Source organism: Wasmannia auropunctata, unplaced genomic scaffold (genome assembly GCF_000956235.1).
Source record: "Wasmannia auropunctata unplaced genomic scaffold, wasmannia.A_1.0 LD334538.1, whole genome shotgun sequence".
Taxonomy (NCBI): domain Eukaryota; kingdom Metazoa; phylum Arthropoda; class Insecta; order Hymenoptera; family Formicidae; genus Wasmannia; species Wasmannia auropunctata.
This window is the reverse complement of record NW_012028352.1, coordinates 528,243-541,477: the sequence shown is the minus strand read 5'-3', so window position 1 is coordinate 541,477 and position 13,235 is coordinate 528,243. Positions and strand designations below refer to the sequence as shown.

At 45.7% G+C, this 13,235-nt stretch overlaps 1 protein-coding gene across 1 annotated transcript in view; it reads left to right on the top strand.

The window, feature by feature from the left end:
* LOC105458394 (Krueppel homolog 1) overlaps positions 1 to 11,189 on the top strand; it is an 81,421-nt gene extending 70,232 nt beyond the window's left edge. The window contains exons 12-13 of the mRNA XM_011703666.1: positions 46 to 199; positions 317 to 11,189. Coding sequence (XP_011701968.1) covers positions 46 to 199; positions 317 to 444 — 282 coding nt within the window. The 3' untranslated portion in view covers positions 445 to 11,189. The remainder of the gene's footprint in view (positions 1 to 45; positions 200 to 316) is intronic.
* The last annotated feature ends 2,046 nt before the right edge of the window (positions 11,190 to 13,235 follow it).

The window sequence follows — 13,235 nt, the reverse complement described above, 5'->3', positions numbered from 1 at the left end:
AATTCTTTTCCACTTTTCAACTTTTTTTCGTATCTTTGCGCGCAGGTATCTCAAGCGGCGGCAGCCGCGGCAAGTTCCGCGGTGGGCGGCGACGTGAGACATCATTTGGGACAGCACAACGGAGGCAGCACCTCCGGCATGCCGGGACACCATACGAATCAACAAATGTCCCAACAAGATACCCTAACGCCGGATCTCGGTAAGTAATATGGAAAACTGGCGACATGTCATTGTAGCGCCCACGTCTAAGCTCGGAGCTTCTTTTGAGTTTGCGATGAAAATTTCTAACGGGACATCGACACTCGGCACCTTTCAGGAGAAGCGCTACGGCTACAAGAGCAGCGATTAGAGCAGGCCCTCAGGCTTCACGGCGGCGACCCGCGCGCCTTGAGTTTCACTCTGGCTCAGCACGTCGTCAATCAGCAGAGCAATCAGCAACCATGAAAATTCAGTTACTACTGAGACGAGTGGACCCCTTGGACGCCGGTCACGCCAGATCAGACGACCCTGCAGCAGAACGAGCGCATGAACCAACAGCAGTCACAATCGGAGCGCTCGACGCCGTTGCACGATCAACAGCAGCAGCAGCAGCAGCAGGGCCCGTCTTCCATCGGTCATCATCAGCAGCAGCCTGAAGACCGTGGCGTCAAGAGAAAAGCCGACGAGATGATCGGTAACTCCGAGAACGCGTAAGAGCGATTACGCTCGTTGCGGTCGACGTGACGTAACGTAACGTCTCATCGTCGTCGCTGACGTAATTCGCCCCTGCGTCCAAGTGCGGTCGCCAGAATTTCACTCATTATCTCAGCAGTAAGAAAACGTCAAACAAAAAACGGACTTCGTGAGAAGGAATGTGTACTTCGGTGTCTTCCTATCCGGATAGAACCGACACGTGGCCGGACCTCAACCGGAAATTGATCGAGGTGATATCGCTCTCGATTGAACGAACTCTCCGGATGAGGCCGCGCTAGACGACGGGAGGAGAGTGAGAATACGTACGTGTATAGCGAAACCGTTGCACGGCGCGAGGCGGTCAAGATCGCAGTGGCGACGGTCGTCTCTCGCGATACCCCGCGCGCGTTTTTCCGCGCGGTTCCGCGATCGTTGTTCCTACACCGGTCCTGAATCAAGGATCTTGTCGAACGGAATCCGCGACGGCGTTTTCAACATTCGTCCTCGTATTTCGTTAGGATTCTCAGGACACGTCGCCACTGCCGTACCACCGCCTCGACTTCCGAAACGTGCCATAATAACTAACGAGAAGCTGCTTAAAAAAAAAAAACAACATTAAGTCATCCCGGACGTCCCGTTTCCGGGACGGTCCGGGGTGCGTCCCGAGGTACTATGATCTTTTAGTACAAGAGCCGATCGAGCGGCATGCCGACGGTGCCGAGGGTCCAACGGGCGATCCTCGACCGTCCCGTGCTGGCCAGGCTCAACAAACCTAAACTATATATAAATATATACTATATATAATTATACATAGATACGTCTATCACCACCGAACCGCGCTTAAAAAGGTTCCACCCCCTAAAGCCCCCTAAATCGTAAAAAAAAGTTCCCGTGATGCTTAAAAAGCGAATCGCACACACCCAATAACACCCACGTACGCAGGCTCATCGTGACGTGTGCGTCGCGCGGTCGCGACGAACGGTTTCCACCACCGGCGAGTGGTGTCGTGTCGTCCGCGTTGTACGGTTGTTAATTATATACGTACCGAAAATCCCCTTCCCCGTGTGTGTGTGACAGACGGACGGCGACGCAATCCGTACGGACGTTCTCTCACTTGCGATCAACGTTTTCGCGCGACGACGACAAAGCGACGTTGACATTTCGCGCACGAGAAACGAACGTCGTCGGAACGTAAACGCGTCGGAACAGATACGTACGCACACACACGAGCATACACACAAGAAACACACGTAAATACATTACACATAAACATAACACATATGTACACATGTACAATACATATATATTACGAAACTCATCAGCAGCACACTTTTAAGGTGAAGATATAATGCGCGCAACTTGTGCTCGTCGGTAGCACGAAAACTATTAGCTCATAAGCGAACAAACAAAATATAGTTATTACAAACAGTTATATTATATATATTATATATACATACAGAGTATGAAGAGTATGACAGAGACAAAAAAAAAACGGGCGAAACCCATTCACACTTACACGTTTAATTGAAGGTGCGGTAAGCGTGAAAGAGCAAGCATTTTTCGTGAGCAAAGCACGCGACGCGGAGAAGAAGAGAGAAATAAAAAAAAACTAAATGCTAAATATTATATATATTATATATATAAATATTATAAATAATGAATATAGGGTCTATGAGACTAGGATAGTTAGGCGAAAGGGAAATACGAGCGAATGCGGAGCGCGCGCCCGCGTTAAAAGTTTTACGCGATCCCAAGCATTGTCGACGTGAGAATGCGACGAAGCACAGGTCGCGAACGTAGCGGAGGAGAAGTGGCATGTGCGAACGCGAGAAAGGGCGGGAGAGCGAGAGAGGGAGAGAACGAACGAATACGTGAATGATTTTACAAATGAACGACCTTGGGATCGGCGTAGGCGCGCGGGCGCGCCGTCGTGCGAATGGGCTGATCGAGTAAACGTGAATGCTTCGTGAGCATCAAGGAGGAGCGAATGCGAAGACGAGAGTGAGATTTTAGAGTGGCATGCTTCAGGTAATCTGAGGTCCTGTGATCGTTATAAGCGAAATATTTTTTTATTTCCGGGTAATATAATCTGAAACGCGTAAAACTCTTGCGTCGTTTTGAACTTTTACTTGCAATATACCGTTACGTTCTCGCAATACTTAGGATGAAGGAGAATAAGAAGAAGACGAATAGGAAATAAAGAAGGTGGATGAACAAAAATAAACAAAAGAACAAAAAGAAAAAGATGATACGAAGATGAGGATGACGAGGGAGAGGAAGAATATGAAGAAAAGTCCGTAGGTTTGATCGTGGAGCGAACTTTTTAGAGACTCGAGAACCAGCCCTATTACCCTCTCAAAATACCCTTTTTCACGACGTTCAATCCCGAATCTCCCGAAAGCCGACCAAAAACCTTTCGTCGCCCTGTCCATCTCTTTGAATTTTCGACTTTAAAGCTTTATGGATCGTTCGTACTTTTGACGGGGTTATCTTTCGATGAGACCAGACGAGATGAAGACGAGACGCTGACCGTAGTTAAAAAAAAAAAAACACCGGGGAGAATCACGTTTGACGTTTCATTGGAAACAATTTTCTCGGATCACGAAAATGCGAATTTCTGAAAGAAAGTAAAAACCGACGGAGATTTACATTACGCGATGGAAGCAAAAGTAATAAAGTAAAGAAAGGCCAAAGCATTGAAAAGTCGATTCGATTTTTTCGTTTCGTCGATTGGCAATCGTGGACTGAACAGAATGCGGAATTGAATGATATAATATGCCGAACTTGATCATATCAGTGTCGACTGCGTTACTGTTGTCGTTTCCTTTACGGAGACTCTCGACGGGACATTTCGTTGACCGGCTCATTTTCGAAAATCATCCCGGGCCCCTTCGATCCTCGCGTTCCATCCGAAAGTCCTCCCTTCACCTTGTTCCCCAAAAACTGTTAGAACTCTCCAAATTTCATCAAGTGAAATTTCACCTACGAGCAAAATCTTTTCTCTCGCTACGTTTGGAAATCATATTTTTCCGGGAAACGAACTGTGAGAAATTATCTAACACAAAAGAAATTCTTCCCTTTTATAACGTATATATATTTCTCCTTCCCATCTTTCATGACCATTTGTTCGCCAATTACGAAAATAACCTAACGTCGTCATCTTCGTTGAACGTAAAAGACACGCGCCGAAAAGCCGCCGGATAGCCAGGCTTTTTGACCATCTGGGACGAGAGATGAAAAGATCACTAAAGGATTCATCGTCAAAGCTACATTTAACAATCGCACTCGTCTCGCGATCGGGACTCGACGGATACGTTCGCATATTTCCCTTCCAAAAAATTTACTGAAATTCGCTCTTTTCTCGAAAACATTCTTATCGCAATTAGGATCTTACGTGAAATCAAGCGTGAAGTCGGAAAATTTGGGAAATTCATAATCTTTGAATTTATCTTAATTTTTTGCGGGAAAAAGAGAAATAGGCGGACCTCCTCGAGTTCCGGTGATCGCAACCGCGGGTCGATTCATTGATCGTTATTAAAGTTTTTGCGTTACAGGGCGTTTTTTCCTCGGATTAAGTAGTATGTAAATACACCTTGATATCACAAGCATAAACTGAGAATTTACTGGTAAACTTAAACGAACGTACATAATGCGAAATAGGGTTAGTTTCTATGTAAATACCTAAAGCTGGACGAGTGCATACACCTCGTTCACGCAACCAACGATAATCGTTTTTTATCGAACCAGAGCTTCTGTTCGTTGTCGGCGCGTGCCCACGATGATTGGCGATCGCTTCCGCCTCCCCCTATCCCCGCCGCCGCCCTGAAGGGTGGACTTTACCATCACCCGAGGGAAGGGTCGCGTGCGGGAGCGTTCGCTGTCTCTCGCGGGTATCACCGATCGGGAAATTCTTTTTTTTTCTCGACACTGATACATTTACACACAGACACACACCACACGGCATTGCGATGGATTGTACAGCTATCGATATAGGAAAACATCTAAAACACAATCGTCGCACATTTCGACGCCCGCCTAACACTATAGGGATCGATTTTTCAGAAAGTTTTTATCGCAACAAAAAAATTTTCGCGTAATTGTTTTTCGGATAATTACAAAAAAAATCGCGAATAATGAAACATATGATAAGTAGTATATGGCAAAAATGTGAGGCGCTTCTGTGCGAAAGATGCGAGCGTGCTGCACGAAACTGAGAATGAAAGAGACGTGAGAAAAACTGGAAGAGAGCGAATGCAAAATTAATAGATTTGGAAATCCGTTTAGTAAAGGAATGCCGGTCAATATCGGTGAGTTTGAGAATGTGGAGCGAGTGAATAGAATTTAGTTAGGCGAAGCTGTTAGCACGTGTCGCTCGCGTGACCGAAGCGCGGAGCAAATTCTCGAGTCTTGGAATTCGCGAGTCATCCAATAACGATTTTCGAAGTGAATCGTAATTTCATTTTCACGGTCCTTAACCGAGCGTCGAGAGATATTAAGAACGGTGCACGAAACAGGTAGTAAAGAGCGCGAAAGAGCGAAATAAGAAACAGAAGGATGGAAAAGGTCAGCGTTTACTAGTTACCACCATATCACCATCACAAAAAAAAAATTTAATAAAACAATAACGACAACAATACAAAACACTACCACCACCACTACCACGTCGGAATCCTTCATGATGATCGCGGTCATGAAACGATTGACAGACGACTGTTTTCGACCGGTGCATCCTGCCGTGCGCCGAGGGTTGCTTTTTCAATCGGTAAAACGACAAGCGTAACGATCGGAGGGGAAGGTTTCCCAACCTTCTCCCCCGATCGCGCGAATTAAATGAACACATCTTCGCGAAGAAAGAATTCCCGAGGCGCCGGCCCGTGCCCCGCGAACGTGTACCATAATTTTAAATTAAAACGAAAGGTAATGCAAGGGAAAAAAACACACACACAAGCGCGTTAAACAATAGATCTAGTAGTGTATGTTCTGTAATCAACTGAGAAGTAAGCGAGGATAAAGATAAAGAAAAAGTAATAATAAAAAAAATGCGGGTCACACCGCGAAAAAAAGCACAAAAAAATAATTTACAAATATATTGATTTACATATGCCCGTAACTCGTAAGGGGGCCGGTGGCGCAAACGCGCCCGCGTGAGATTTTCGGGCCTTAACGACGACGAAGGAGAAGAAGAGGAGACGGCGGGACGTATACACACGGCGTCCGCGAGCCGCGACGCAAGACGAGCTCGCGGTCATAAAGCGGAAGCGGATAAAGCGCGAAAGACCGTGGAAAATCTGAGGAGACGGTTGGGTCGTCCGTCTTCGTCGCGAGAGAGGCGCGGCGAGCCGCGCTAAGACGACGATGAGGAAGAGAAGGAAGCGGCTGTGAGCAACGACGAGATACAAGAGGAGAGACGGAGGCTCACGAGCGCCTAACGACGGGAGAATCCGGAGAGGAAAACCCCCGAGGCGTCACGGACGACCCGAAGCGCCCGACCGTAGCCCGACTCGTGGAAACACGACTAGCAAGTAGTCGAAAAGAGGCCCACTAATGGTAATAATGATGAAAATAAATATATATATACAGAAAGGTATATATATGATGAGGAAAATCCACAGCGCGACGTCGCCTGCAAAATCGGCCCTATCCATAATCTTAATCTCTTTCATGTAAATTTGCTAAATGTTTAAATAATCTAAAAAGTGCCATAGCCCGGATGCGCTGGTGCATACTCCCAGCGCATACACACTTACAAATACGACTCGACCTTCACGAATCAAACGAAAAATCCGCGGTTACGCTTGCGCGAATGCGCACGCGGCCGCGGTAGAATTGGTATTCTCGCCAAGGAACAAGTACAATAACAACAGTGACAGAAACCAACGCAAACAGGATACACCACAAGGAACGTGCGCGTGCCCCGCGTCGCCGGGGCGCGCGTCCCAATGATACACAAGTTAAAGCGAAGTTGCCCTGGTCCACGAGCGTGCAACCCCGCGCGCTCAAACAGTTCTCAATACACGAGCACGCGTGCATGCGTGCGTGCGTGCGCGCGTGTTCACCCATACAATGTACAAGTACAAGAACACAATTTTATACACTTCTTATACACTTGAAGCACACTTGTCTACACTTAATTACACACGCTACGGATATGTAAAGCCAATTAATTTTGTAAATTGCCTAAAAAGGAATTTTTGAAAAGACACGATTCGGCCATATAATAACGTTATATTTTTGCGCGCGTCATGCAGAAAACAGCCGATCCGCCTAGGAAAAGGTATCCGGGCCTTTCCCGAGAGGGTAAGAAGCCTTGCTCCTTTTCAGGCGGAGAAGCGTCTTCTCGGGCGCCGTTGGAAAACATTGATCGATTTTTCACGGTAATTTGGGAAGAAAGAGCAAAATTCGTGGTATGATATAACGGCACACGCGTTTGTGCTCGTAGTGCTACACGTAAGGTACGTGTAAACGCAGCAAAATTTCGCGGCCTTTGGCATACGTTTGGATGCAGTACCGATGATGAACGGTGCGTGCGTACTCGCGTGAGATAAGCGCGAGTGCGCACGCCCAAAACACATCCCGGATTTGACACGAGAGTACCCGGATGTGACGTGTGGGCGGCCTCTTCGTCGGGCTCTGAGTTCCGACGACGGACAGGTGGCGAGGTGCCAGAGAATTTCGTCAATGAAAGTCGATGACGAGCGAAAGGGAGGAAGAAAAAGATTTTGAGAAGTGTGACGGACAAAGCGGCGAATGAAGTTCGAAGCCCTTTGTTCGTCGAGAGAGAGAGAAAGAGAGAGAGAGAGAATAGAGAGGCACCTTGGATGCCACCTAGAGACCCCTGTTCCACGAGACGTAATCACGAAAGGTGTAATAACCATATGAGGAACACATAAGAGGAATGTGGCAGCGGCAATTGCATAAGGGCCGTTGTTCGAGTGCGGCTTTACAAGCAAAAACCGTTGGTTTGTTTTTGATCGGGTTTTAATTTTTTAATGAAATAATCTCACGACACGCGAATACATATCATGTACGATCGTGTGCGCGCGCGCGCACGCGCCCGGCGCAAGGATTTTGCGGTGCAGCATGAGATTGCGCGGCAATATTTGCTGGGGGCAACGGCACACGACGCGACGTACGACGTATGTGCATATTATTCGCGGCAGTGTGTATCGTAAGTGCGCAGCATATGATAAAACCGACAGTCTAGCAGTGCGAGCGCCTCGGCGGCATTCGCGTTTTCACGCGGTGACCCTGACCGAGCCTCCGTGATTAAAAACCGGAATAAGTTGTTTAAATGTCCACTATATAAATGAAAGAGCCATAGTTGTTAAGGCGATGGGCTCCGTCGTTCGGCGAGTCGATTCGACCTCACACCGCATACACGCGTTCGTCCTGACCCCGGAGAGAGAACTTCGAGAGAGATGACGGCGGCGAGTCAACGGGGAAAACGCGCAGACAGATACGGAGACTTCAACGACCGCGAAAACTTTTTGGCATACCGGCAAAATTCCGAGGTTCCTGGCAGATCGAAACAATCGAGGTAGCCGAGATAATCCGATTTGGGAATTTGACATCTAAATGCAACGTTTGGCGCAATCAAAATTCAATTGATTATAATCCATATTCTCGATATTTTTAATATTAAATGTGACTCCTCGATTTTTATCTCTTAAAAGGCATTCTGTGCCAAGAGAAGGAATCCAGAGGTCATGTTTAGTGTTGAATATGTAAATGTGGATTTTTATCTCGGCTACCAAGCGGATGGGAAAGAAAGAGAGAGGGAAACACCGTGAACGGAGAGCATCCAGAGACTCTAAACCTTATGATCGATCGAAGTCGTGAAGAAGTAGCGACTGCCATGATCCCAAACAATCCACACAATTAACGGTCGACGACGACGAGCGTGCGGTCCCATCGCGCTGTCTCGTCACGGATAGACCATGCGAACACGAGACGATGCTCGATCGTATTCATCGATCGGCTCGATCATATCGCGTGATCTCCCCGTGGTGAGGCGATACTCTTTTCAAAATATTCTTCATACTTCCGTTCAGGAGAATGTGTTTCTTTTAACCTGAATCCGAGCAACCCCCCGCATGCGTGTCCGAGGTGAAAGGCCGAGTCCGTTTATTTGGCATTAAATAAAAAAAAAGGAAAGAAATCGATAATCGGTTAGAGAAGACAGATGAAATTATACGACTTACGAATGTAAAGAAACAATCGCGAATTAATCAAAAGCGTATAACTGTGAATATCGGCGTAGAAAAAAAATACGGAACACGAGAATGTGTGAGATGAATTAGTATATTGTCCGCTGAGTGGGTGCCTTCGTCAGGGTTTTCCGTTACAGTAAACAGACAGTTCTCAAGTATAACTCACAATTAGTAGTGCTATAGTAGGACAGTAATCACAGTGTACCGCAGTTAAACAGTTAAATAAGTAAGTATACGGGAAGCACGTGGTCTTTTTCAGTGTCTGCAGAATCTCGTCGTACACTATCTACCGTTTAATCGGGTAGTGGCACGACCGAGAGTATACCGGATTCATTTCGTGCGCAACTTCCTACCGGAAACCTCTCCCGATCCACCGTTTGGCTAAAACATTTCTACCCTCCCCGGACGACCTCTGATTTTTTGGACCTTGAACGACCGGTGCAAAAAAATTCGATCGTATTTTCGAGAGAAAATATCATATCCTAAATCAAAATTCAAAAAAAAAAGTTCTCCAATCTTACCAAACCGGTCGCTCGCAACCTCTCCTTTCACAATTCAATCGACATTTAACAAATAAATATGATAATAAGTGTACTAAGTGTCTGTAGCTTAGCCAACGTGTACGTTGTATACTCTGAGAGTAGGCGCGAGAAAACGAGCTGACGAAGAAGGTAGGAAAGTGGAAGAGATAGCGGGAGAAAGGAGAGAGATAGACGATTGCACGGTGGAGCCATATTTAACTAACTGATAACAATTAATTAATTACAGTAATCATTCAAGATGACTTAATTAACAGTTAACCGTATACCGCATACACACATGAATAATTATTAATTACACGTACTCCAGTATATAAGTAAGAGCCGTAGCGGTAGCGCCGCGCATACCGCGCGCACCGCATCTATCCAATAAAGAAATCGCGAAGGCACTCACTACGGAGATCAACGAGCAGGGACTTTGGGACTCGGACGCGAATCGGAGGGTACCTGAACACGCGAGCCGAGATTTCCAGATCCGAAATTTCCGCCGAGTATTTAACGTGAACATGAAAAAGAAAAAAAACAAAAGAAAGAAAAAGGAAAATGCGCCAAATCCGGCGAAGTTTTGGGAAACCCGTCCGGTTCTTCTGGCATCGGACGATTAACCTGTTCGACTCTCAGGATTGTTTCAGCCCGCTCAACAAGATCGCGACCGCGTTCGGGCAACGCGTGTTCAGGTGTCCCGCACCCCCATTACTTTATTGGTCTTTCAAGTGCAACGTTGAGTTATTTCACTTATACAACGTTGTTTTTCTACACAAATACAAAATACCCCACCACCCGTCCCCACCGGCGAACCAATCCACCTCATCACGCTCCCGCAGGAAACAAAGCATACCCCTTCACCCACCGTCCCAACCACTCATCCCCCCCCCCTCACCATATACAATGTTGTCTCACGTCCGTTCGCGATAAACTTAGTTGCGAGTCCAGCGGCACAGCCGCGTTCCGTTCCTCGTTAGAGAAAATTAAAAGGGATATCGGGAAAAATCTTTTTATTTTTAACAAAAAAAGAGAATTTTGGAATTTCTTATAAAAATATTACCGATTTATTTCTATGTTCTCGAGAAATGCTTTGGAAAATTTTAGAAAATTCTTTGAAAATAATCTAATTTGCGACTCCTTTGACGGTTAATTATCTTCGATAATGGAACGGAACGCGACTTGACCTCGACTCCAAAAAAAAAGCGAACGTTGAGTTTCTGATTTCAGACTTTTACGTACAGTTAGTTACCGAGTAATACAGCGCAAGTTATCGTTAATTTTCGACGCGCAGCCTCGTTGCGACGAGGGCGACACTTTAAAAGCGTGCAAACCACCTTGCACGATCTTTTCACGCCGAAGAGCGCGACGAGGATGCGCGTGCAGGTTTAATGGTATCGATTGAGTTTGGTCGAAGTCCCCTTTTGGGCAAACACACCGACGCACTTCCGGTCCCGCCGGCCAGCATCGTTTGACAGAAAAAAAGAAAGAAAAAAGGGAGGGAGGAGGAAACGATCTCGAGCCTCCGAGAAGATCGCGACAGAGAGGGAGCGATCCTCCGTTCGAAATTCAATTCTAGTCAAAAGAGGGTACAAAGCCGAGACGGGTGTCAACTCGGACAGGCGAAATCGGTACTTATTTAATGCGAGGAGAAAGAAAGGAGGAGACAGAAGGAGAGAGAAAGATGAAAGGAGGAGGCTCGAGAAGAGAGAGAGGGAGGGAGAGAGAAGAAAACTTTCCATAGGATTGCGCGAGCGCGTATTTCACTCGGCGCGCAGAGAAGAGATAAAGAGGGAAATTAAAAAGAATCGATGAATTAAAAAAAAATTTTTTTTAATGTGATGCTGGAGACGCAATCTGTGAAATTGGCGGGATGGCGGGACCGTACACGAGGAAATATCCGCGTTGCTGACAAAACGTAGCCTCTTTTCGTTGTGTCAAAACCGCCGGCCAGGATCCGGGCCGATCCTTGTATAAGCAAAAATGACAAACTTTCAAAAAGCAAAAAAAGATGAATGTACGGTGCGAATGGATCTTTCATGAAGCTTCGATTGTTGTTGTTCCGTCGAGTTTTTCCTTTTGCATATAAAAAAAATACCCACCCTCACGCTTTCCCGGCGAGGCTGCCGGGCGGGATCTCGTACGTACGTTTCGAACATGCTCGAAGAGAAAATCCGATCCTCGATCGGCGAAGATACGCGACAAGCTTGGAAAGAGATAAAAACGGAACAATCAAAAATTGAAAACGTCGAGAGCCCGTCAAGCGAGCCCCAGCCTTTCGATACCGCGGTTAACCTACGATTATTATGATTACTATTAGTTATTAATAATTATTATTATTACAACGAGATTGCCAGAAGGCAATTGGAGGCGTATTTTATAGAGAAACGAAAGGGAGAGGGAGAAAGAGAGAAAGAAAAAAATCCAAGAAGCAATGCCTCGATTTAAAGTTCGGATCGTCGAAGCCATAATATGTTACAAAATAATAATTCTTAAGTAAATCGACGAGAAGCGGTAGTAAGGGAAGAGAAGCCACGTTTCGAGATTCTCCCCCTTTTTTTTGTTCTTTCCCTTCTTCACGCGGCTCCTTTTCTTTTTAATTACACACGTACACACGCGTGCATGCAAATTACACACTGATTAAGTGACTGACTATACGTTACTTATAGCGAATAAATATTTAGGTACGAAAGTAGAAAACGGAACACGATACCGCGTTATGGAAATTCGAGAAAATCCTTCTCTCTTCCTTTATTATTATTACTATTATTGCTATAATAATAATAATTATTATTATTAGACAATTAGGCATCGAAATTTTATTGTTGTTAACGATCGCGCGAGATTGGTTTTCATTATGTTTGTTAATTTTTCTTTTTAGTTATGCGCGTGGTATCGCACGACTGAGAAAGACGGAGATGGATTATTGTTAATTCGAGATTTATACGTATTTTTCTTCGTTCTTTCTTTACGCTAGGTATATCAAATTCGACTCTCGCTTTCCTTGATCTTTTTACTTGCGTATCGCGCATGTGTATCGCGTGCGCCGCGTATAGACATTATTACTCAAATTTTACGTTCCTTCCTGTGTGCCCTTCCTCCCCTTTTTTACGTATACCAGTGCACTTTCCTCGTTTATAGAAGACGAAGAGTACGGGGACTAATCTCGATCTCATTTTACTATCGCGTGCGTATCCGATACGTCGCCGCGGGGAAAATCAAGCTCTCGTTCGAATCGACGAGTTGCGAGGATTGAATTTTTATTTCTTCCAATGTCCCATTATACGTACTCCTCAATCGTCTCTTCGCAACGTTTTCGTTCGCCGAACCGCGAGATTACTATTGAAGACCACGCAATTATAGTCTCTATGTGACGATTACTTTTCGGTCTCGCTATGAGAGAGTTCCTATTTAATGAGAAAAAAAATCGGTATAAGGGAAAGACTTTGGGGGGAGGGGGGTGGGGGAGTAAAAAGGGAAAAGGGAGCGTGGCGGGGAACGCGGCGTTCGGCGAGCGAACTCGTCGAGTTACGTTTGCTAGTCAGAATTGGTTTAAAAACGATGAAAGCAAGCTAGAGATTTTTACGATTAGTTACTGCCTATTATTAATTAATTACTTTGTTAAGCGTAACCGTTACGTTAGTTAAACGCGGCCCCACTCTCGAGCTGCACTCATCCTGAAGTAAAGTAGGTCATTTTGTACACGCACACGCGCGCGCATACACACAAAAACACACACACACACACACACACACACACGTACATGCAATGGTATACAAAACTACGGTTCTTTAGTTACTATTCACGTAGATTGAGTCCTTGATTTATGAAA